The 22,707-nt window shown below is 33.6% G+C and overlaps 1 protein-coding gene across 3 annotated transcripts in view; it reads left to right on the top strand.

Moving 5' to 3' along the window:
* LOC128985876 (leucine-rich PPR motif-containing protein, mitochondrial) overlaps window positions 1-22,707 on the top strand; it is a 63,517-nt gene that overhangs the window by 19,068 nt on the left and 21,742 nt on the right. For all 3 annotated transcript variants that reach the window (XM_054405830.1, XM_054405829.1, XM_054405831.1), the window contains exons 8-12: window positions 11,451-11,664; window positions 15,232-15,344; window positions 16,052-16,157; window positions 17,400-17,548; window positions 21,142-21,246. In XM_054405830.1, the coding sequence (XP_054261805.1) occupies window positions 11,451-11,664; window positions 15,232-15,344; window positions 16,052-16,157; window positions 17,400-17,548; window positions 21,142-21,246 (687 nt within the window). The remainder of the gene's footprint in view (window positions 1-11,450; window positions 11,665-15,231; window positions 15,345-16,051; window positions 16,158-17,399; window positions 17,549-21,141; window positions 21,247-22,707) is intronic.

The following is a 22,707-nucleotide window of genomic DNA, read 5'->3' as shown; positions in this document are numbered from 1 at the left end:
TACACATTGATAATAACATTAACTTTAACAGCACAAACCGCTTCGTAAATGGTCCATCTAATCAAAGTCACAGTTCCTCAAGGCTTTTAATATTATGCCATTAAACTCAAGTTTATAATTTGGAACGTCTGATACCTACTAAAGTATTTGGCATAATTGAATGAAGCCTTGCAGTCATGTTTCGGAAGGGGGGTGTGCGTTAACCTGGTTAAAAAAGGTTTTTTTCATTCAGAAGTTACAGCTTGTCAAAGATATGACAATTAATCATTCAGTTAACTAATATTATTTCAATGAAATGATATTTTTTATGCATTATGGAGTGATAAATTATTATATATTTGAGATGCTGTAATTTATTACTTAATTTACCTTTTTGTAAACAAGATGCGGTTGTACGCAAGTAGGCTTGCCCTATAAAATAATTACCGTTACTTCCTTCGTGGACGAAAACTCAAAAATCAGGTAATGTGTAACTTGAGGTATGGTTACACTGAATTTGCAAATATTCTGAAATGGGGTTATTTCGGCGTGAAATTTACGTGGATTAAAATATATATAAAGCTATGGAAATTGAAAGTGGTCGCTATGATGGATTTTCTGCCTCATATCAGGACTTTGAGAGAAAATACTTTTAAACACTTTCTTAGTATGCATCTAGATATAGGCTACATGCCATGATGTCGTGTTAGTTAAGCAGTTTGTAACTCGAGACCGGCTGGATCTTTTTAATGATTTATGATTTGTTGGATTTGTCTTTAACCCGATTAACACATGTATCTTCAGTTCAGTATTTAAATTTAGGGCTAAGCACCACATATGTATGTTATGCGTATGAAGAAAAATATTATGGATTTTGACCATATGCATACATTAATTTAAATATTTTCGAAACAGCTGATTAAAAATTTGACAGGTAATGTAATTGAAAGTCATTTTCAGCTGTTTTATGTTGTCTGTGATTGTTTTGAAAAGGCTTATAAAGGTGGCCGGTTGATTTGGTTGTTTTTTACTTTTATGGAGTACAAAAATCGCCGGATCATCTAGTTTGTAATGTACAGTTAGCTCAATGTTTCTGTACACATACGAAACAATAAAATACGTTTTATATTCATTGTTTTTCGTGTTAACATTAACAATTCGCATGTGTTTTCCTAGTAGGCCTACGCTTTATTTAAGGAATCTTGTTCAACAGTAATAACAAAAACTAGTCGAAATCAAAATACTACTGAGCAAGGCTTGGTCCTAACAGTAGGCGTACTTTACAAATATTAGGATTGAGAAACAGATGGTGTGGTGTAGTTATCTGAACTGTCATTAATAACAAACGACCCCTAAATGCCTCAAGGGTCACAATTTTTATTTATGGCCTTGTCCTATTTAAAAAAAGGATCATCTTATAAAAGGTGCTTGAAAAAATATTCGAAACCCTCCCAGCGTGGAGTTTTCCGGCTTCCTCAAATTCTCTGTACGTCCGCTCGTTTTTCAATGTCAACGTTGCTGTTAAAGACCAAATTGACAGTTGAAATGCCACATAACTTGCAGACTCAAATATAGAAATACCCGTTATTTGAATAGCGTGAGGATGCCAGCAGTTCCTGGTGGTCGCCCGTAACAAAGACACTGTTGTTTGTCACAAGGGATTAGGATTGCCCGTCTACCTGTTATGGGGGGAGGACGCCCCGACTTTAAAGCCAGGTTATTGAACGGTGAGGGAAATAACAGCTAAGGTAAACCAGGCCAGATTTAAATTAAATGTGCCGCACACATTATATCAGTAGTGAATTGATATACGGGACTCGTATTAAGTGTACTTTACTGTCAATAAAGGGGTTTCAATGATTTTAATTAACTTTAATATTGAAATCATTTTTTTTTAAGTAACACACTGAGTTAATATGAGTAAATATGGTATGGTACATGTTATAATGACTTTTCTAACATTAAATTTGAACATGAGGTTAGGTTTCCCCAATACAGCATATGCAGACTCACGATAATCTGAGCCCCAATTGATCAAGCCTCCGTAGATAACCGAGCTCATCGTAAAAGTATAATAACAATTAAGCTATTAAAACCGCGGAAATTAACGTGAAAAGTGAAGTTTCTTTCTTTTAGTGCAATAGTAAGTAGCAGCCAGGTAGCAGCATTATTCTTACTAACAGTTGTTCACTCAAGCTGTTGATTACCACAAATAGTACGTTTGTCTTAAAATTAAAATTAAAATTACGCGAAAATTAAAGTAGTAATTGTTACATATTTTACTGTGGGCCCTGACTGTGATATTTTGTATATTCCACGAAGCACGAAATGAAAGAATCCTTATACACTAATGCCACATCTGATTCAAAGTACAATGCTTTATCAGTTAAAAAATCATTCTATAAACATGCTTTCTGGTAGCAAAAGCGTAATGAAAAAATCACTCTAAAAGGGCCATTACACATTCGGCGAGTTTCTTGCAGATGTTTGGCGGTTTTCGCACTCAAGAAGTAGTTGTGATTTCTTCCATACGAAAAGGGATTTGTTTGAATTTTTACGAGCAGGAAATATTTCTATAGTTAATCAGGAAAATAATTTATAAATAACAAACTTTTTTAAAACATAACGTTTTTAAACGCACTAAAAAGAAGAAAATAATTTATAAATATGTGGAGAGTATAAATACTTGTAAGATTTAAAACGAAAAACGTGGGGTGCATGCAAGAGATAATTTACAATTTCCTTCACCTATTGAACTAATGTATTATTATCAATTGCATGCACCCCACGTTTTTCGTTTTAAATCTTACAAGTACTTATTCTCTCCACATATTTATAAATTATTTTCTTCTTTTTAGTGCGTTTAAAAACGTTTTGTTTTAAAAAGGTTTTTTATTTATAAATTATTTTCTACTTTTTAGTGTTTAATGTGTGTGGATGTTAAATCTATTTCAAGCATCTATATCAGATTGAGACAAGAGGCATGTGGGAAATCTAAGGTTTATTTAAGTTTCTTTTCATATAACTAGGGTTGCTTTCAGAGAGGTGAAAGCCAGTTGAGCGGAACAAACGTGATTTGATATTTGTATAAGTAACTAAATGTAAAAAAGTCAATAGATGTACTAATGCTGGTTTTATTGATTAAAATTATAATAATTCAGATTTGTTTTTACTACATCTTGTTATTCAGATACCTCTTCCAAAAGTGCAATATGGTAGTTTAGACCAGGAAAATATTACAGTAGTTGGAATCTGGTATTAACATCCAAAAAGGGCATTAAAGTATAAAAAAGAGAAAGGAAATTTAACATTCAAATTCAACTGTAGCCTACAACAAAAACATTGGACTTCATTTTTCACCCTTACAATCGGTTAAAGTAGGCTATATTAGAGTATAAAAAAAAAAAAAAAAAAAAAAAAAACAGTAACTATTAAAAAAACGAGTATTAAAGTATTACAACAGGAGGGGACATTTGACATTTAAATTCAACTGTGCAACATAAACATTGGTCTTCATTTCAACCCTTGCAATCGGTTAAACTCAGCTTTATTTGCTAGAAATAATTTATGATTGTTAATACCAAGTATTCTTGATGGAGGATATGATTGTAATGTAACTGGAATGTAGGTCTTCTACCATTATTAGGACGATTTAGAGACGGCATTTTAATACTGTCCTTAATAATACCATTGGCCATTGGATACAGAAGATTTTGATTAAAAAGCTGGTTACAAATTTAACATGGGGATGGAATGTCTAGTTGTATTGATAGTCAAAGATAAAACATAGGCCTGCGAAAAATGTTGGGCTATTAAAACACCTAGAATAAATGTAAAGACTAAAATGAACTGAATTATCAATCATGTATTTCAATGTGTAAAAACTGCAAAAAGACTTACTTATTGAACAATAAAATGTAGGCCTAAAAATAAGTAATAAGTAAACATCGCAGATATCAGCTGATTTAAGTGAAAACAGAATAATAAAAATAAGGGAAGTCATGCCTTAAAAATAAAATGTAGATAATATAATTAGAAATTAGTAGCCTACTTCTGGACAGGCCTAGACGATTATCCATACCTTGGTTAAAAGTGTACTTCTTTAAGTACAGGTAATTAATTATTTACTTATTACGGTTGTAACTGGACGTATGTATAGTCCGTGGCTTGGCAATCAAATAACAGTATTTATATAGGATAGGCTACTGTTGTCAACATTTGAAATTACTGAATTGTTACCAAATTACTGTTTCACAAAACGCAAATTCCATTTTCAGCCGAGCCATTAAAATGAGGATTTGCCGAACAATTATTAATATTACAGAATAGTATTTAATGATATACAACTTTTCACACTTCATAAATTATATGTTAGTTTTGCTATGGTCAAAGGTCCAAATCCAAATGTTCTTTTCATTTGGTTTTTATGAAGTAATTTGCTAGAATTGTTGACTTCATATAAAGTCAATGCTAGAATACAGTAGATGGTTTGTTAAGACCATATGCAAACATTTTTGAAATCGTTTCCCCGTTTAACCAACTATTCCAAAAGATAAAAAATATGGTGCAACACAAATAAACAACTCGATCACCTACCTATAACCTACACTTTACCTCCCTAATCTAACCTTACTTCAAAACACTTAATGTAGTCACGAATACTCATAAACCCCGACCTACCTTCCCCACATGCCTAAATTAGATCAGTGGTCAATCTGCGTTTTATTAATAAGTGTAATAACTTACTGCACCGTCGATGTAATTCAACATAATATAACCTGTGATGTATTATCGGATTAAATATCGATTTCGATGCGGTTCGATATATCGCTTATTAAATCCTGATTTCTAACATTGGCTGTTTCTAATCAGCTGGCAACACAAATAGGTTCCAAAGAAAGTAGTCACTGGTCCGTATCCCTCCGCTCCTTGTTTATGCTCCGTGCATTGAGAATGTAGTTCCTTATATTTTCTCGATTTTCAGTAAATTCCGCGCCTTAAAAAACGTTTTAACGGCATTTTCTTGTTTATTAAAATCATAGGAATGGTTTAAAAAGGTTTAAAAGAAAAGTCTAGAAAGTTCAGAAATACCTTATATGATTCTCTTGTTTACATTTTTCTTGTAAACAAAAAACTGTCATATGGCTACTTTAGTCCCATAAGCCTAATGTTAACATTTGGAAATTTTAAGTTTGTTTTAAATTGCATTAGCATGATCTAATTGAAATTTGTTTGTTTATTAACCATCTCACTATTAGTCTAAGTAATCTTGTTAAGTTTAGCTGAAATGTGTTCTGCCGTTATTGAGTGATGTTGCTTTATTTGTTGCATTGAAGTTGATCCCAAAGAGCTACGCTCGCTTCGCTCGCTCCGCTCAATTATGTATTGTATTGAATGTATGGCCTGCCTACTAACTATAAATATATCAATCTATTTGACTTATTGTTTACTTTATAGAATACTAAAAAATAACAATTGACTTTATTAACAAACACCTTTATATCTTCAATCAGATTGTTTATCTTTATTTTGAAATGTTTGTTTGTACATAAAGAATCTCTTGGGAGCATAGCTGTACCTCTTAACCTCTGCTCTTCAAACTGTCAAATTTAAGTATTCACAGCTGACTAAAATAATTGATATATTTACGTTCTTTCAAAATGTAAACATGGAAAATTTGGAAGCCCGTGGGGCGTAGCCCAAGGGAAACATGAAAATTAAATTATATAATATTGCATTGTCATCCATTTGTGAGCTATGTTTCAAATTTCAAGTCTCTAGCTCATCGGAACTTCGTTTAAAATTGATATCAAAATTTGTAGGAAAGCGAGCTAATAAAAACAAGCCCATGGGGCGTAGCCCAAGGGATATATGAAAATTAAATGATATAATATTGCATTGTCATCCATTTGTGAGCTATGTTTCAAGTTTCGAGTCCTTAGCTCATCGGGAAGTATCAAAATTTGCAAGAAAGCAAGTTAATAAAAACAAGCCCTTCCTTTTGTGAGCTATGTTTCAAGTCTCAAGTCTCTAGCTCATCGGGAAGTTAGTATAAAATTGATTTCAACATTTGTACCGGACAAGAAAGCGAGCTAATAAAAACGTTTTAATTAATAATAAAATAGTTTTGCCACCTGTTTCAACTACACAAGTTGGTTCTATGATATTAAATATCATTAAAAAGATATAAGGTTTACCAACAGGGTGCAGTACTATTAATTGTTGAAATTGATGACAACAGCTAATTTTAACCAAGCAGCAACAAAAAGCTGTGATACAAAATGAGAACTGTCAAAGTAGGATTTTTTCCAGAGGTATTTTTAGGTTTTTTATTTAAGAAACCAATTTTGATATTGTGGGAATAAGGCGTTTTATTTTTTAAGTGCATCGTTCTTTAACCTTTGTAAGGTACCAAATTTAAAGGGGGGTAAAAACGTACTGCGAATAAATGAACACCAGAACTTACCCAATTTTTAACCACAATAGCCTACCCCTAGGCCTATGTGTTGGCCATAGCTTGGGCTATGGGCCAAAGAACGTAGGCCTATTTTTATTCACAGTGAAGTACACAAACACATCCACAACTACATATTTATTCATAATAGCACTTCGTTTCACCAAATAAAGTTAATCCGGCCGATTTTACAAGTATCTAACGCCGACGACGACATAACCCCAAACTGGTGTTTATTTGTTGACAGACGACAGACGAAACTAGACCAGCTCAACAAGTGAATTTGCGATCAGCTGTTGTCTAGTAGTACTTGAGTTCGCCGCTTGAGCGCGTAAGCCTCGAGCGGGCAGGAACGAAGGATTTTACTCAGACAGTCAGACAGGATTATTCGTTCGTACGCCAGCTTCGAAGTAACTTCGTCGTAACATTCACCTGTTATCAACGCTTGCACAGATCATCGATAATTTGTTTACCGAAGGTTAGCTATATTAGTTAATCACATTGCTACGATTTACGTTTAAATTTCCTTTTAACATTCGCATTCCCGTTTCCAAATTCGATATTTAATAACTTAAATTTCGCCGACTTGATTCTAGACCCGCCAGTTCCTGCTTGCCAGTGACTAGCGGTGATTATCGTTTGGTTTGATTTAAACCAATTAGTTTCAAATTACGATTTCTACGAATGATTATTACGTACGTTTATTCTAATTAATTCGCCATTTTAGTGCCCCGAGACTTGTCTGAGTTCTAAACCCCGTCTTTGGCGGGCGAGAGAACCTAGTCTTGGGAGTAGGCTGATTTGAACAATCAGCTACGTAAATTAATACTAAATTTATTTTAAATCATCTCACGTTAAATTATCCGTTCAGTTATTAAGCCCCGACGACTCTGTAGGAATTGCTTTTACACTATATTCGATTTTATATTATTTACCTAGACCTTTAGTTAAATATTTTAAAGTTCATTACGAGTATTTATATCACATTGGCTTAAGATTGGATACTCGTCGGCCCTACAGAGTCATTATAAAAGTTAGGCAAAATTCTCCAAAACACTTTTACGAAGGCTGGGTTGATATAACTCCAACTGAGCGTCTGCAGGATTTCCTGAGCGCTTCTAGAGCTCTGAGCCTTCGATAAAATTTAAATAAATTGATCAGTCAAAGCCGTGACAACTTCGTATCGACCCCTGGATTTTTCTCGGCTCCTTCTGAGCACTCCGGGGAAGAAATTTGAGTGTGGCCAGTTCTAGGGGTAGGCCTAGCCTGACTTAGGTGAATATTAGTTTATTCCCCCCCTAGAATTTTGCGTCACACCTTTTGACTTCATTTTTTCCTATTTGTTAAAAAAAAAAAAACTATTGTGTTTGTATGGTTTATTTCCCCAAAAATAATGTTTGGGAAACGGAGTATCCGGTTAATACTTTTCGGACCTCTAAAAGTTTATCTACATACGACAAATCTTTGCGAAGAACGGGTATGACTGCTAGTTAACCATAAAAGAATGTTAAATACGTTTTTTAATCGGGATTATTTAAATAAAATCAGTACAATTGTTTGTACAATTAACAAATATGATTATAGTACAGACAGTTGCTAATTGATGCATTTACTTCCTTTTGCCGCACTCCAGTATTCTAGTATTCCAACCAAACAGCACAAATTGTTTAAAAACAACATAAAAGAGTTTAGTTTTATTATGACGTAATACGCGTATTCTTGAAAATAAGTTGACAGCACTTAAATATACTACGACTACCATCAACTAACTGATATTGTCTTTCTAATTTCGTCCAACGCTTGGATTTAAGCTAACCTATTGTATGTATAGTGTTTAAATCACTAAGTATTTCTATGCTTTACAGTAACTGTAGGAAAAATATAATGTGTCACACTAGCCACACAATAGTATATTACGTTACTAGTCCTGAAAATAAGTGTTTACCGGACGAGTGTGGTCGTTCCCGTGCGAGACGAAGTCGAGTACGGGATTACTATACGAGTTCAGTAAACACATTTTGGACGAGTGACGTACGATAGTTTACGCCATACTACTAAATCTGTAAAAATTCTTTATATTACCACCAACTAAAAGACTAAAAATCATTAGTCACAACCTCTAAGAGAGGTTATGTTTTTGTTTATAACTACTCATTGCCAGTGCCACCCAAATACAGTATAATCAGCTGAGTCGGGGGCATCCGACTTGCGCATAATCCCGGGTCACCAGCCGGGGGTCGACAAATTAAAACGCACCCCAACGTCCGACTTGCGCATCGTCCAGTCAGGCAGACTAATTGGGTAATCAAGCGTTATTAACATGGTTTGTATGTATGGTTACCTAGGCTGCAGGTCTGTTGTAGGGGAGGTTTTGACAATATGAGAATCAAGGGACCATCAAAACAGTTGTGTTTGAAAAATATCCCTGCCCCTCACACGATATTCTTCAATTGGAAGTTTGGTTTTTAACAGAGTTGGCGTTAATTTGTACTCATATTATTGTAATTGTACATGAAACCCCTTTTAAAGGCTGTAAGATTTTATTTTAAATACAGTAGTTAGTTATAAAGATTATACTTCAGGAAAATTTTGAAAACAATTTTAAATATGTACAGTAATAAAATAAAACGTACTCACACATATGCATACGTATTCATTTTATCGAACTGTGTTTTTAGCCTATGGGGACTTTGAAACGAAAAGTTATAATGGCCATACGCCATCGTGTACTTTATCCTTATAGGAAATATGCTTAAGCCCTGGTCAAATTGCTAAATCTCTTATTAAAATTCTGAATATTTATGAAGGTTAATATAACAATTAATTGCCCTTACAAATAAATATGAGTAATTTGGCTGTAAGTTCCATTATCTTATCTTATCTTACTAATATTATAAATGTGAAAGTTTGTGTGTTTGTTTGAAGTTCAATCACGCATTAACTACTGGACGGATTGGGCTGAAATTTGGCATGATGATAGCTCACATTCCCGATTAACATATAGGCATATTCTTATCTCAAAATCCTTTCGGGCTCCGCTCCAGTGGCTCTGTAGTTCCACATGTTAACCTTATTAGTATTCATATTTAAAGGAAATTTGTTCAACGCTGTTTCAACTTAAAAAGTTGGTTCTATAACATGCAAAAGCATTAAAAAGTTATAAGTTTACCAACAGGGTGTAGCACTATATTTTTTTGCATTTATGAAAACAGCTAATTTGAACTAAGCAGCAACAAAAACTGCGATACGCAATGAGAACTATCGGTCAAAGTAGGATTGTTACAGTTATGTTTATGTTTTTAATTTCATGAATAATCTGTGATATTTTGCGATTTTTTGATAATTTATTTTTCTCTATGGTTTAGGTGAAGTGGTAGAACATTATGGCTATGGTAGATGTGTAATACTATAGAATACTGTAAATTTAAAGAAGCAAATTTTATTAAGCTGCGTCCTCCCCCATTTCAAACTTAAAGCTTGAGTATAACTGCAATGACCATTTTATACTTAGATGCCAACCCCGTACGAAGGATGGGTACTCGGCTAGTTGTTAATAAATTTGTGTTTTAGTATTTTCTAATTTAACCCAGTATTCAATATTGTGTGTGTGAGTATATTTAAAAGAGCCTTAAACGAGTATTACTCGACGAAAACGTAAATAAGATTTTTTTAGATTTTTTTACTTGTGATTAATTCCAGCAGTTCTAATTAAACAACAAATCGTAAATAATTATCGCTTAGTCAGAAAACAAAATATCTGGATTATATCTTGAAAACGGAACTTAGTTTTATATATATATTTACTCAATTCTAATTACGTCATCCTATTTGATTTGACCAAAGAACCTTCAGTGAAATTCCTGCTTCCATTTGAATTATTGATGATTAAGATTGGAAGTAAGTTACCCAAAGCACACGGACAAATCATTTTTAATAAATCATTTTCCTATAAATTGATACCATGCACTTCTTGGAAATACTCGAGGAACAGATGTAGTATTGACTTTAGGAAAGGATTGGATTAATATTCCAGTTCCACTCAATATTGCAAGCAGAAAACTGCGTTGTTGTATTTTTAGACCTCATTCAAGACAGGGGTGGTGCCAATCTGTCGTGGTGACAAGCTGACGGCGGCCGCAGAGGTGCCAATCAGTCGTAACAGTACACGACAGATTGGAACCTCGAGAAAGGGGTGGTGCCAATCTGTCGCGGTGCCAAGCTGACGGCGGCCGCAGAGGTGCCAATCAGTCGTAACAGTACACGACAGATTGGAACCTCTAGAAAAGGTTGGTGCCAATCTGTCGTGGTGCCAAGCTGACGTGGGGTGATATTTCATGGCCTCATGTCAACGAGGTTCCAATGTGACGCCGGGTGCTAAAACACCATGGTGCCAATCTGTCGTGGTGCCAATCTGACTGCGACTCTAAAAAACAATACACAACGTTTCGGTATCTGTAATCCGTTCCCGTCCTCAGGTGAAAAAACTTAACTAACACATTACAACTAACAATACAGAAACGCCCAACCTAAGTTGGAATACATTACACTGGAATGCAGTAAAACAAAATATGCACTGTGTAGCAGTGAAGTCATTATACAACATGCAAATAATAACCAATCACAAAACACTATAAACTATAAAAGGTGTAACGTAAAAAGCTCACACAATGAAACACTAATAGCACCATTCGCAATGACTCCACCAATGAGACTGAAGCAATGAGACTGATGATCTTGCGGCATCGTACATCGCTCCGCCATTTTGTTGGTTTTACTTTTCCAGGGACCGGAAGCCATTTCTGTTGTCTCCGTGTTTTCCGTATTGTGTATTGTGTATTGTTAGTTGTAATGTGTTAGTTCAGTTTTTTCACCTGAGGACGGGAACGGATTCCAGATCCCGAAATGTTGTGTATTGTTTTTTACAATCGTGATGGAAAATGTCCGCAATAAACCTTTGAACAACATAATGGTATAATAGAGAGAAGATCGGGTTTGTCAAACATTATTGTTTTTGCAGCCAGTAGACCAGATAATGTCGTGGTGTGAGAGACTCAGTCAGGACGGCCACACAGCTCAAGGTCTACACATTGCAGTAGACTCCAGTTTCTACCACAACAACACAGACTTGACCCTAGACCTACTGCGAGTGATGAAGCAAAGACAGGAACCAGTCAGAGCCCATTACTTCTGGCCCTCACTGGCAACGGCCGGCAAAGCTAAGGATTTTGATCGTAAGTATCACTATACAGGGTGATTGATATAAGTGTGCCAGCCGTTTTATTCGAAAACCATAAGAGATATCAAAAAAGTTAAATGGTAAGTGCCTTGGACTTTTTATTAAAAAAATTGTACTAAAGTCGGAAAAATTTTAGCCGCCATTTTTCCAATATGGCCGCAAACTTTGATTTTTCTTATGGAACACCCTGCATTTTATGATGTATTCTGGTAGAAAATGTAATTTTAAGACGATTTTATTCTTGTGATTTTTTTCATAAACCTAACAGTTTCAAAGATAATAATGGTTTAAGTTGTGAAATTTTGAATGGATTTAAACAATGCTAAACAACGTAAAAGGAGTATTAGCATTGTTTAAATGGAGAAAAGTGGTCATACATTACGAAAACAACACGTTTCTCTGTTATTATTTATCCAATCTTAACAAATAAGGTATCATTGAAAACTACATAAAATTTACAAACTTTTTTGTCTCCTGCAATTTTTTTGTAAAGTTAACGGTTTTTGTGAAATTTGGCATCAAATATTTTAAATGGCCGCCATTTTGAAACAGTTATTGATTTTTTGTATAATTTCTAACAATAATAGGTCTTAATAAGATTAACATTTTTACAAAATATCAAAGCTGTATCTCAAACCGTTTAGGATTTATTAATGCTTATGTAAAAAACACATAAATGCCGACAGTCGGTAAACTAGACACCACAGACCCATGTTCCTATGGTGAAATGTGTTTGTCTTGACCTAAGGAATAATGCTATGTACAAGTGTCCAGAGAGTTACGGGACACCATGTAGAATAGATTGTATTACTCTACCTTCTGTGTTCTGTTAATGGATCCATGTTGGCAGTGATACTTTTGTATGGTATCACTGTGTGGGTAGATGGTGTGTGCTGGCCCCTTTCTTGACCCCCGAGTTTAACTACTATTTATTCCTCCTGGTAATAAATAGAATAGTAATAATATTTGTTCTGCACACTATAGGCCTGTGACACATGCTCTCATCTGTGTAGGCCTACATCTACCTTTTATGCTAGCAGGGCCCTGTTTCATAAAGATACTAGTCTAGTAATTACTAGTCTAGTAAATACTAGTCCCGTATTTACCTGTCCTACTAATTTGTGTTTCATAAACGTTTTTATACCGCTAGTAAATACTAGTGAATTTTACTAGTCACGTGACCAACTTTGCAAGTGAACTCTCAAAACAAATTTCTAACCTCAATCACGGGTTTTCTGACGCTTCATAGGCTAAAGCGTTTTAGTTTTTTCTTTCATTTGATACTAAAAGTAAATAGTTGTAGAAACGCAGTGTTTTCTTTTAATTAATAACTATATAGACACATAGGTAAAACAATCACACATTATTTATCAAACCGCTATTATTTATGTTCATCAATGAGCCTGCCGGCGCGGCGCGGCGTCGCGTCGCTGCAGTCAACACGGTGATTGTAGTAGCCGGTTGTAGGCCTAGTTGCGGCGCTCAACAGTTGGGTGGAAGTTGATCTGTTGCTGCTGCATTCGCTGTGATTTGTATAGTTTTTGTTTTATTCTGACATATAAAATTAAGCTTGCTATGAGTAAAGAAACGAATGCTCGAATTTTGATGTAATTAAATCGTCTAAGGACATTTTGTTTGGAACGTTTTCAAGTACCCTAACCTATGTTTTTAAATATTCGCAAATATTCGCATTCAAATGCATAAGAATATTTGGGTTAAAAACCATTTGCTGATATTCTAATTTTGAGTCCACAAACCATGAATAATAAGCCTAAACGTTTATTGATGTAACAAATAATTGCAACGCCATTACAAGCAATGGAGAAGTAGGTTTTCAAGTATAGTAAAACATGGCAAAGGCCCTATTGTAGGGCGTAGCTCAGAGGTAGAGTTTTCGCCTCTCGTGTGGTGGGTCGCTGGTTCAAATTCGCACCACTCACTATACTTTTTGTTCCATTAATTAAACTTTTACATGTTTTTACATTAAAATAACAGCTCTAATCAACATCTAATTTTTTTATTACTTTAAATAACAAATTCAGAATACCAAAATGGATTAAAAGTAATGTTTTTATGATAAGCAGTTCAGTCCAACGCCCAAAAATCAAATATAGGCCTACAAAATTGTTAGTACATCACAGGGTTTTAGCTATTTAGGGAAGCAAATAATAAGCACCTCAAAAAATACAATGAAACTCCTCTTTAAAATTGTCTTACTATTATTTCACATTAAAATGTCTTTAAAAAACCGAGAGCCTTGGGTGTAAAATAATCTGATTAATGTTGCAATGTTGGATACATTTTTGTACATCTTTGTATGCAATACGGTATGCGGGTTTAATTTGGTTTCTTTCAAAGATTAAAAATATTTTATCTGTGATAACTAAATAGTTTATATAACCATGAAATTTAACTCAAGTAAATTTAGACTAAAGCTGGGTTTTCCTAGATGCGGAGTCGGCCAGCGGAGAGCGGACAACGGAGAGCGGAATTGAAATTAACATGGCATTCCGCTCCGCTGCTAGGAAAACAGTAACATTAAATTACCTAAGACAAGCTGAGTCCGCTCTCCGCGTTCCTCTCCCCGCTGGCCGACTACGCGCCTAGGAAAACCCGGCTTAATATTTCACAGAAATTGATAACATATAATTATAATTATTCTAATAGGGCGATTGTACATACATTATAAAATTCAATTTCACTCATTTCGTACTACGCCACATTTATTGATTGTAATTTACATCTAATAATTATCATTTTACTACTCACAGATCTATTTTTATCTTAAATTGCAAACTTGAGCCAATTCGCACTTGAAAAAAGAATTCAATAATTCATTTTTTTAATGATGTGAGTAATGAAATAACTCTTTTTCCAAAAATACTAGTCTACTTCAAATAATACGGGTGTAGAGAGGTTGTTAGAAAATGGCAAGTATTTACCAGTGTAATTTACAAGAGTAAAACTTTATGAAACACATTGCTATCTACACTAGTAAAAACCACTAGTAATACTAGTCCCTACACTAGTAACTAGTATTTTACACTAGTAGGTTTTTGAAACGTAGACTTGTAAAATACACTAGTATTACTAGTCCATGGACTAGTAAATACTAGACTAGTATTTTTATGAAACAGGGCCCAGGTGTGTTAAAAATTCTATTTTGAAAGTTTTAATGTATAAATTACACGATCGCACACTTTTAATATGTTTTATATGTTATCGGACCTTTTTAATCCTGTTAGGACAAATAATTAAAACTTTACAATCATATTTATCTATTATGTATCTTCCAATCGAGTGGGGTTGATCCATTTAATTAATAGGCCTACATTTATTCTTAAAGTCTTGTTTATAAGCAAATAGTTAAAATTGTTTTGTTTACTAGTAACTAATGTATAAATTTAATTTAAATCAGTCTGTTGTATCAATAATGCACAATGCAATTTAGAGGAAATTTTTAGAGCCGTTTAAAAAATCATTATTAGTAAAATAAGGTATAAAATTAGGCCTAGTGTACTATTTTTTAAAATTGAATTTAAAAATGTTTTATTCTCAACAGGTGTGTTGGAGATTGTAAGTCTGATGGACAGTGAGTTTGGTCTGACAATCAATTCGGAAACTCTCAAAGACTACATTATGCCATATGTCCCACCATCTAAAAGTGTAAATGAGGTAATGTTGATTCTAGATATTTATATTTTTCTGTCATAGTGACACAGCTTAAACAATAATATTTATTTATTGCAAACGGCGATACACCAATACAAAAGTATTACAAATATGATAGCGTTGAAAACAATGTCCAGTTTCACAGTTTGATTTATTTCTACAGAATTAATTGTCAACTTGAAAATAACTACATCCAACAAACAATCACATTTTCAAATATTGTAACAAGCAATATTGTAATTAATCTTACTTCTAAATTTAGTTCATTATCATTTAGTTAGTATTACGATAGCTCATATAGCTGAATACATTACCAGCCTAAACATTAATTGTAATAATCTCACTTCTACATTAAGACCATGAGCTATGTTTTGTGAATTTCCCATATAAGGAATAACTTACACCTCTAATCAAATTTTGCAAATTTGTTTATTTCATCCTAAGCTATTAACATTTCCCAAAAAAACTCACCTTATTACCACGCTTGTAGCAGCTAACCTAAGTAGTCGTTTTTCACCTTATGATATTTAATACTTAACAACAAGTGAATTTGCCATATTTAAGGAATTATCTAAGTGAAAATGCAACTATGAAAAAGGAACCATGTAAATTCTCTAAGCAAGTTTCAGCAGCGAGGGTATTTGGGTTTTACACTGCTAATGCATGTAAAATGTCCATGACAGTAACAAGGTTGACTTGAATCATTGCAGATCCTTGAGTCCTTGAGCAATGTTGGTGTCAAGAGAGGACAGGCAGTTGTAGGGATGGTCAGCTGCTTTGTGAATAAGAAGAAGCCAAAGGAAGCTGCTGATTTAGGTAAGTCACAAAACATTAAGTGCGGTAGACTTATTACATTTTGATCTTGCAGATTTTTAAAATAATAAAATTGTTTGAACCAAAACCAGCTGTTACCCAAAGATAAAGATAGGTTGAAAGAATCCTAAAATAAAAATTTGTATGTAAAAAATACAAAATGGTGGATCTGTTTAACGAAGCAATTTTGGAAAAAATTTTGTTCTTGAATTCCTCTTTATTTTGACCCATAGAACCATTTCCCGGAGTTTGGCTGTTTACTTACGGGCACTCTGTATATGGATACCAAAAGATTACAATAAAATGCTTGGATTTTACACTTTTGAACACGAACGAACACTTTTGAATTTCATCACCCACCCCTATTTGTGGGTGGGTGATGAAATTCTAAATCATGTTAAAAATTATGTGACATTATGGTCATGTGTACTAAAGGTTATTTGAAAATTTACAGCCATGAAAAAAATTCAAGTGATCGAATGTAAAGTTCCAGTTAAATTAATGTCTAACATTTCTTGCCATAACTTTTTGAAAATTTGCCGTATCAAAGTCGGATTTGTGGCATTTATCCTTTTTTAAAGTTCTTTAAATGATGTGCTACTTGATAGGGATTTTCATTTAAAACTTTTAAGTTAACCCCAGCAATCTCTATTTTGGGGCGGGGGTTCATTTCAAAATACCACCAAAAGTACTTTACATTACCCTAGTAACGTGAATTAAAGCTCGTTTGAATATATGCAGCCGTTCAAAAATTAACCAGGTGTGGAGTATTATGGTACACCTCACACCATAAAAAAACACGGGTCTAGTCCTATCCATAGTTAAATATATTACTTGGACTTTTCTAAACAGGGATACTAGTACAGTAGACTCCTTCTTATCCGGACACCTTTTAACCAGACATCGGTTTAACCGGACTACACTCGGTGGAAATGACATCTCTGAAACCGGACAATTTTTATCAGCACTTTGGTTTAACTGGACTAGATCGGCAGGAAGTGGGCAGTACTGAAAAGACTGTTCTCGTGGGAAAGATTTACACCAGTGTTCATGAGTTTAAATACTCTCCTAAACTTAAGTAAAATATCACAGTAAAAAGTCAGTTTTAACGAGTTTTTGGGGACGTTGGTTCGGACTGGCTTTGGTCCTGATAAGTCTGGATAAGAGGGAGTCTACTGTAAATGAATGTGCATTAACTGAATCTAAACATATTTGACCTATTTTAACTGAACTTCTTTTTTGTAGCAATGCAGTATCCAACCCTGAACTACAGTAACTATTTGACAAGTAAAAATCTGGTCGAACTCTTGCAGTCAACAGGTGATGCAGCTAGTGTTATCAGCCTGCTTCATGTTATGAGTCAGAACCCCTACCAAGCGTCCAGGGAAGATAAGGTAAATTGAGATATCAATTAGCTAAAAGCACAGATTAATCTTTCCCATCCTCATGAATCCAGCTGAACACAATTTCAACATACCCCCGTCGCAGCAAACCTGCATACTAAGCGAATTTCCATTTACCCGGGTTGATTTCTACTAAAATATTCCCTATAAATTTTCAGATTTATTTCCTATTTAAATACCGGTAACATTAATTTTACTGAGTAGTTAGGTTTGCTGCTACGGGGAAGATGTTGAGGTGTGTTTTTTTCAATTTAAATATTGATAGCTTAGTATGAAATGAACCAAATTGCCAAATTTGATTAAAATATATCCATAAACAAGCAAACTAGAACAGTTTATTTCTCCATAAGAATAACATGGGAATTTTAAATTTACAATTTTTTAAATTTTCTCCGTAGTCAATTACCATTCAAAAACACTTCAATATACTAAATTATTTGTTTTTTAAGCTCTTCAAAATGGTCTAGAGAGAAATTTAGAAATTTAAAGTTTTTAGGGTCAAAAATGAGAAAACCCCATTTTTACCCCATAAAACCCCCCATAAACCCCTGATCCCGTGGTCCGATTATGCTGCTTCGCGAACTCATTCGAATAAATGTAGGTTTACACGTTTGTACCAAATTTCATCAAAATCGGATCAATTTTGCTGGAGTTATCGCGCTAACGGACACATATATAAATAAATATATATAAAATATATATATATACAAATTTATATATATATATATATAAATATATATATATATACACACATAATATATATATATGAATTGAACAGATGGTGTTTTTGGCCTCTGGGTAGTGATGTGGGCCGGGTAAATACCCAGTGGGTAGGTAAATATAAATTGGGTATTTACCCGGGTATTTACCCCAGGCCTGGGTAAATACCCAAAAACTGGGTATTTATAATTTTTATTAAAGTTAGAGAAGATTGAGATGTTTTTTTGCAATTATTACCCTGTAAGGATAGTAAAATGATGATAAAATGTGTTAAACAAAATTTCATATGGTCACTACTAGCATTTTACTTCTGTGTATACTCGCCATAAATACCCGTCTGAGCATAAAGCATAATCGGCATAAATACCCTGGTCGCATGGTTGCACTGGTCCTGACTACTTATGATTTTTTAAGTCGGCGCGGCTCAAACTGCAAATATGATTGAAATTAAATATTGTGTGTGTATTTTGAAAATCAATAAATTGTAGCTGGATAACATAAATATATCAAAAACATACTGAACTGTTTTGTTGATATATTAAAGGGAATATTTTCTTGTATTTTATGTTTACTTCAGAATAAATGCATTATGAAAATAACACACACAAATGTTCTATATGAATAGGAAAATAATTTAGTTTGATATTATGATAGGGAAAAGAAGCTAGTTTAGTATTAAAACGTTACTTTTCCAAGTTAGAAAAATTTCAATGCGTTATAATCTTTTTAAAGATACACGTTAATACAACTATAAAGCCGATCTCTGATTACGGTAATAAAATAACACTTAACGCATAACTATGAAAAAGACATGCAGATTAACACCTTTAGTTATAGATAGTCACCTGCAATATGGACACCCTCTTTCAATTTTGTATAAAAAATCATCATAAAGCCGCGCCGACTTAAAATACGTGAGCTTGCCTAATACAAAGTTTACTTTATTGAAATTATTTCATTCTTTTTAGAGCGTTTGAAGTCGGTTGTATTTTTTTACAAAAAAAATTATATTGAAAATGAATAAAAAATGATTTTTAAAGTAATAATTATTATTTAGAAAGACAGGAAAATTTAACATAGTAGTGGCCTATGTGTAAACAACTTAAGAAAATAATTAAAATTCAATCTGTAGGATGGCAGAATTTAATAATATTTTTGTTCTAGATCTTTTGTTGGTATCAATGGTATCAAAATAAAAAAAACTAATTTCATAAACTTGTGATACAAAACATTTGAATCTATAGGCCCAGTAAATCTTTCAACAATTTCTGGATATTTATAAATTAAAATAATTATGTTTATGTTATTTAATTGGTTATAAATTTATAAAATGATAAAAATTGAAATAGCCACAGCCTTTTTTAATAGGCTATTTTTTAGTAAGTTAAATTTTAACTGATGTTACTTGATTTAAGACACGAAACCCCATGCTTATTTAGAAAATGTATGTATTCTTCAAAAAAAGGTGCTAAATCATTAAATAAAAGGTACTAGCAAAGCTTCAAGCTACTGTAGGCCTAAAAGGTGTTATAGACTATCCTAATTTATCATGTAATGATAATAATAACATATTTAGGGGTATATATAAATGAATTTCAATTGATTTCATAAATACCCAAAATACCCGGGTATTTATGGATTTTGGGTATTTACCCGGGTAAATACCCAGGGTATTTACCCCGAGTTTTAAATACCTGGGTATTTTACATCACTACCTCTGGGGACCTCAAAACAAAAAAGTAAATCGGTCCCGGGTCTAGGTCTTACCATGAGACCTACGGTAATAGCTTATTCCCTATAAGGGAAATTCGCTAATAGTCCTCTCTGGTGTTTGTGTGAGAGTAGTTTTGGTTTACAATTTCTTTGTTGTTAGGCCTATTTCAAAGCAGTTTTTAGTAAAAAACTATCTATTTATCAACAATAGCTTGCACTCTGGTTTTACTTCCAGTAGAGCACAGATGATATAATTAACCATAAAATAAGGGGAAAAAATTTTGTTTGATAATAGTGCTTAACGCTCCTCGAACATACATAAAAAACGAGCATAAATTTTACAGTGGTATGAGAGGTTTACTTGTGTTTGTTAATCTAAGTAGAAATTCTACTACTAGGCCTATTACCGAGGTTAGGGTGTATCAATTTGAAATAAAATTGACTCTAATAGCTCAATACACTTGGTAAACAAACTCTGTAGATTTGATGATTAAAGTACAATAATTAAATCACCTATACAGTTCTGGGATTTCATCCTGAATGGAGTCTTTAATCTTTTCAGTTGCATTGTTCAGTCTGATTCTGTATTCCTTTTAATGACCAGAAGGCCTAGTGATTATTAAGTTGAATAAGTAGCTTCATTTTATTATTTTTTAATTACTTAGCTTTTTTGGCTCATGTAACACAATCATGTAGGCCTGAATAAACTTTGTTATAGGTTAGGTATACCTTGAGGTATTAATGCCTACAAGATACAGTTGTATGCAAGAATTAATAACCAGAATTAATTAGTGTATTTTTTACTTATCGTTTGAATTAGACTAGTAAGGTTGATTTAATATGGGATGATTTAGAATTCTTTTGGCAATCAAGTGTTTTTGGTATTCAGAAACCCTTCCAATCAGGATAAGTCTCAAATTATCAACTTATGTAACAACATATGAAAGTTAATACTATGTATGTATATGTTAAGAAGTATATTTTACTTGTATTTCAGTTAATTAATGAATGACATTTAGAAACATTTTTCTTGTTTCTCTGGAATTTGGATAAAACTTAACCGTTCATAGGGTACGTATCCTTATTACAAAGTTTTAGTCGGTTGTACATTTTTATTCACTTATATTATGTTTTATTACTTTTTATCTTAGGATGAAGAGGATGAGAAGGAAAGTGCAGACGAATTGATTCATCGCTTTTTCATCAACTGCCTGAGCTCAACTTCCTGCCAGAATTTCTTGCCTGATATTCTTAAGGTGACTGGACAACTGTTGTTTTTTACTTAAAATTAACCTAATGTATATTTCTACTCCTATATTATTCATATTGTATTTTTTTTTTTTTATATTTACCCTTCTCAGGATTTCTTTCAACACATTGTAAAATTTATTTTGATCAATTACAGCTGAAGATGTATATATTTTGATTCTCGACTTGGGAAAACGTAATGGTTGTCAACAATAATCCAACCAACCTCTAAAATGTTGAATTGTGCCTAAAACTCTTGCAGTAGAATGTTACTTAAACATTACTCAATTGTTTGTGTTTGAGGTATTTGAGGTAGAATTAAAATAGAAACTCTGGAATTCAACTTAATTCTTAAGACCCTCAGAACAGGTGTAAACTCCACCACCTAACAAAACAATTTATACAGTATACCTTCAATAGTTCGACACTCGATAGTTCGACACTCATTGTAGTTCGAGACGGGCTGAGGCTACCCGTCTAAACATTAGCGATCGATTTTGTTTTTACGTATACGCCGGTCAATGACCGGGACCAGTTCTTTCCAGTTATCAGAGTGAAAAACAATCGAAGCTCACAAAATAGTTTATCAAGTGATATTTAATGGTTAGTATTGTGATGTAAGTTGACTTAGCTTTTTATATAAACGAGGTGTAAGCCCGTCCTTCGTACGGGAATTCAGTAGTCAGTTAAAACCGTGTACAATTCAGATCAGCTAGTTTACAATAAAACAGCAATTCTGCAATTTTTACGATGTGAAAAGCGTTGAAGTGAGATTTGCAGCCGATTCGCACAGACGCACACTGATACACTGATTCAGGGCTGAGCGAATAGTTCGAAAAACAAATCGAATCCGAATCTTTTTAGAGATTCGATTCGGATTCGAGAACGAATCTACTGTTTCTAACTGGATTCGGATTCGGAATGGATATTCAAATTTACTGGTAAGAGATCCGGGTTCGGATTCGATATTCGAATTTCTTGGAAATAGATCCGAGTTGGGATTCGATATTCAAATTTACTAGTTTCTGATTGAATATAATTTTTTAGACACTAAAAAACTACTTGTGCACTACGATTTGCTGTTGACTGGTTCATGTTAGGAACCTGACCAACTTGGTGTTAGGCTTTAGGCTCATTAGTCTAGGTCGCATTTGAACCCTATCTTGGCTATCAGTAAACTTAACCTCACAGTGTGAGTTGTTACTTGTAATAGTAATGCAGACATAGGCTTGGGTGGAGGATTAACACCGAGGTGTATAATAGGCTGGGCCTATGTTTTAGACTACACAAATTGGTAGTCCATCACTTTTAGTGAGTAACTTAGGCCTAGGTGGTAGGCCTAACTATGCCCAATTTTTTAGTTTCAAAACTTCAAATAGGTAGGCCTAAATTTTATAACTTTTTTATTTGGCCCATTTCAAGAATTTTTTTAAGCAATTCACTAAGTTAATTTAGCCCCAGAAAATGTG

Source organism: Macrosteles quadrilineatus, unplaced genomic scaffold, assembly GCF_028750875.1.
Source record: "Macrosteles quadrilineatus isolate MER2022 unplaced genomic scaffold, UCM_ALF_1.0 Scaffold_2__2_contigs__length_208266976, whole genome shotgun sequence".
Classification (NCBI taxonomy): domain Eukaryota; kingdom Metazoa; phylum Arthropoda; class Insecta; order Hemiptera; family Cicadellidae; genus Macrosteles; species Macrosteles quadrilineatus.
This window is presented reverse-complemented; position numbering and strand designations above follow the sequence as displayed.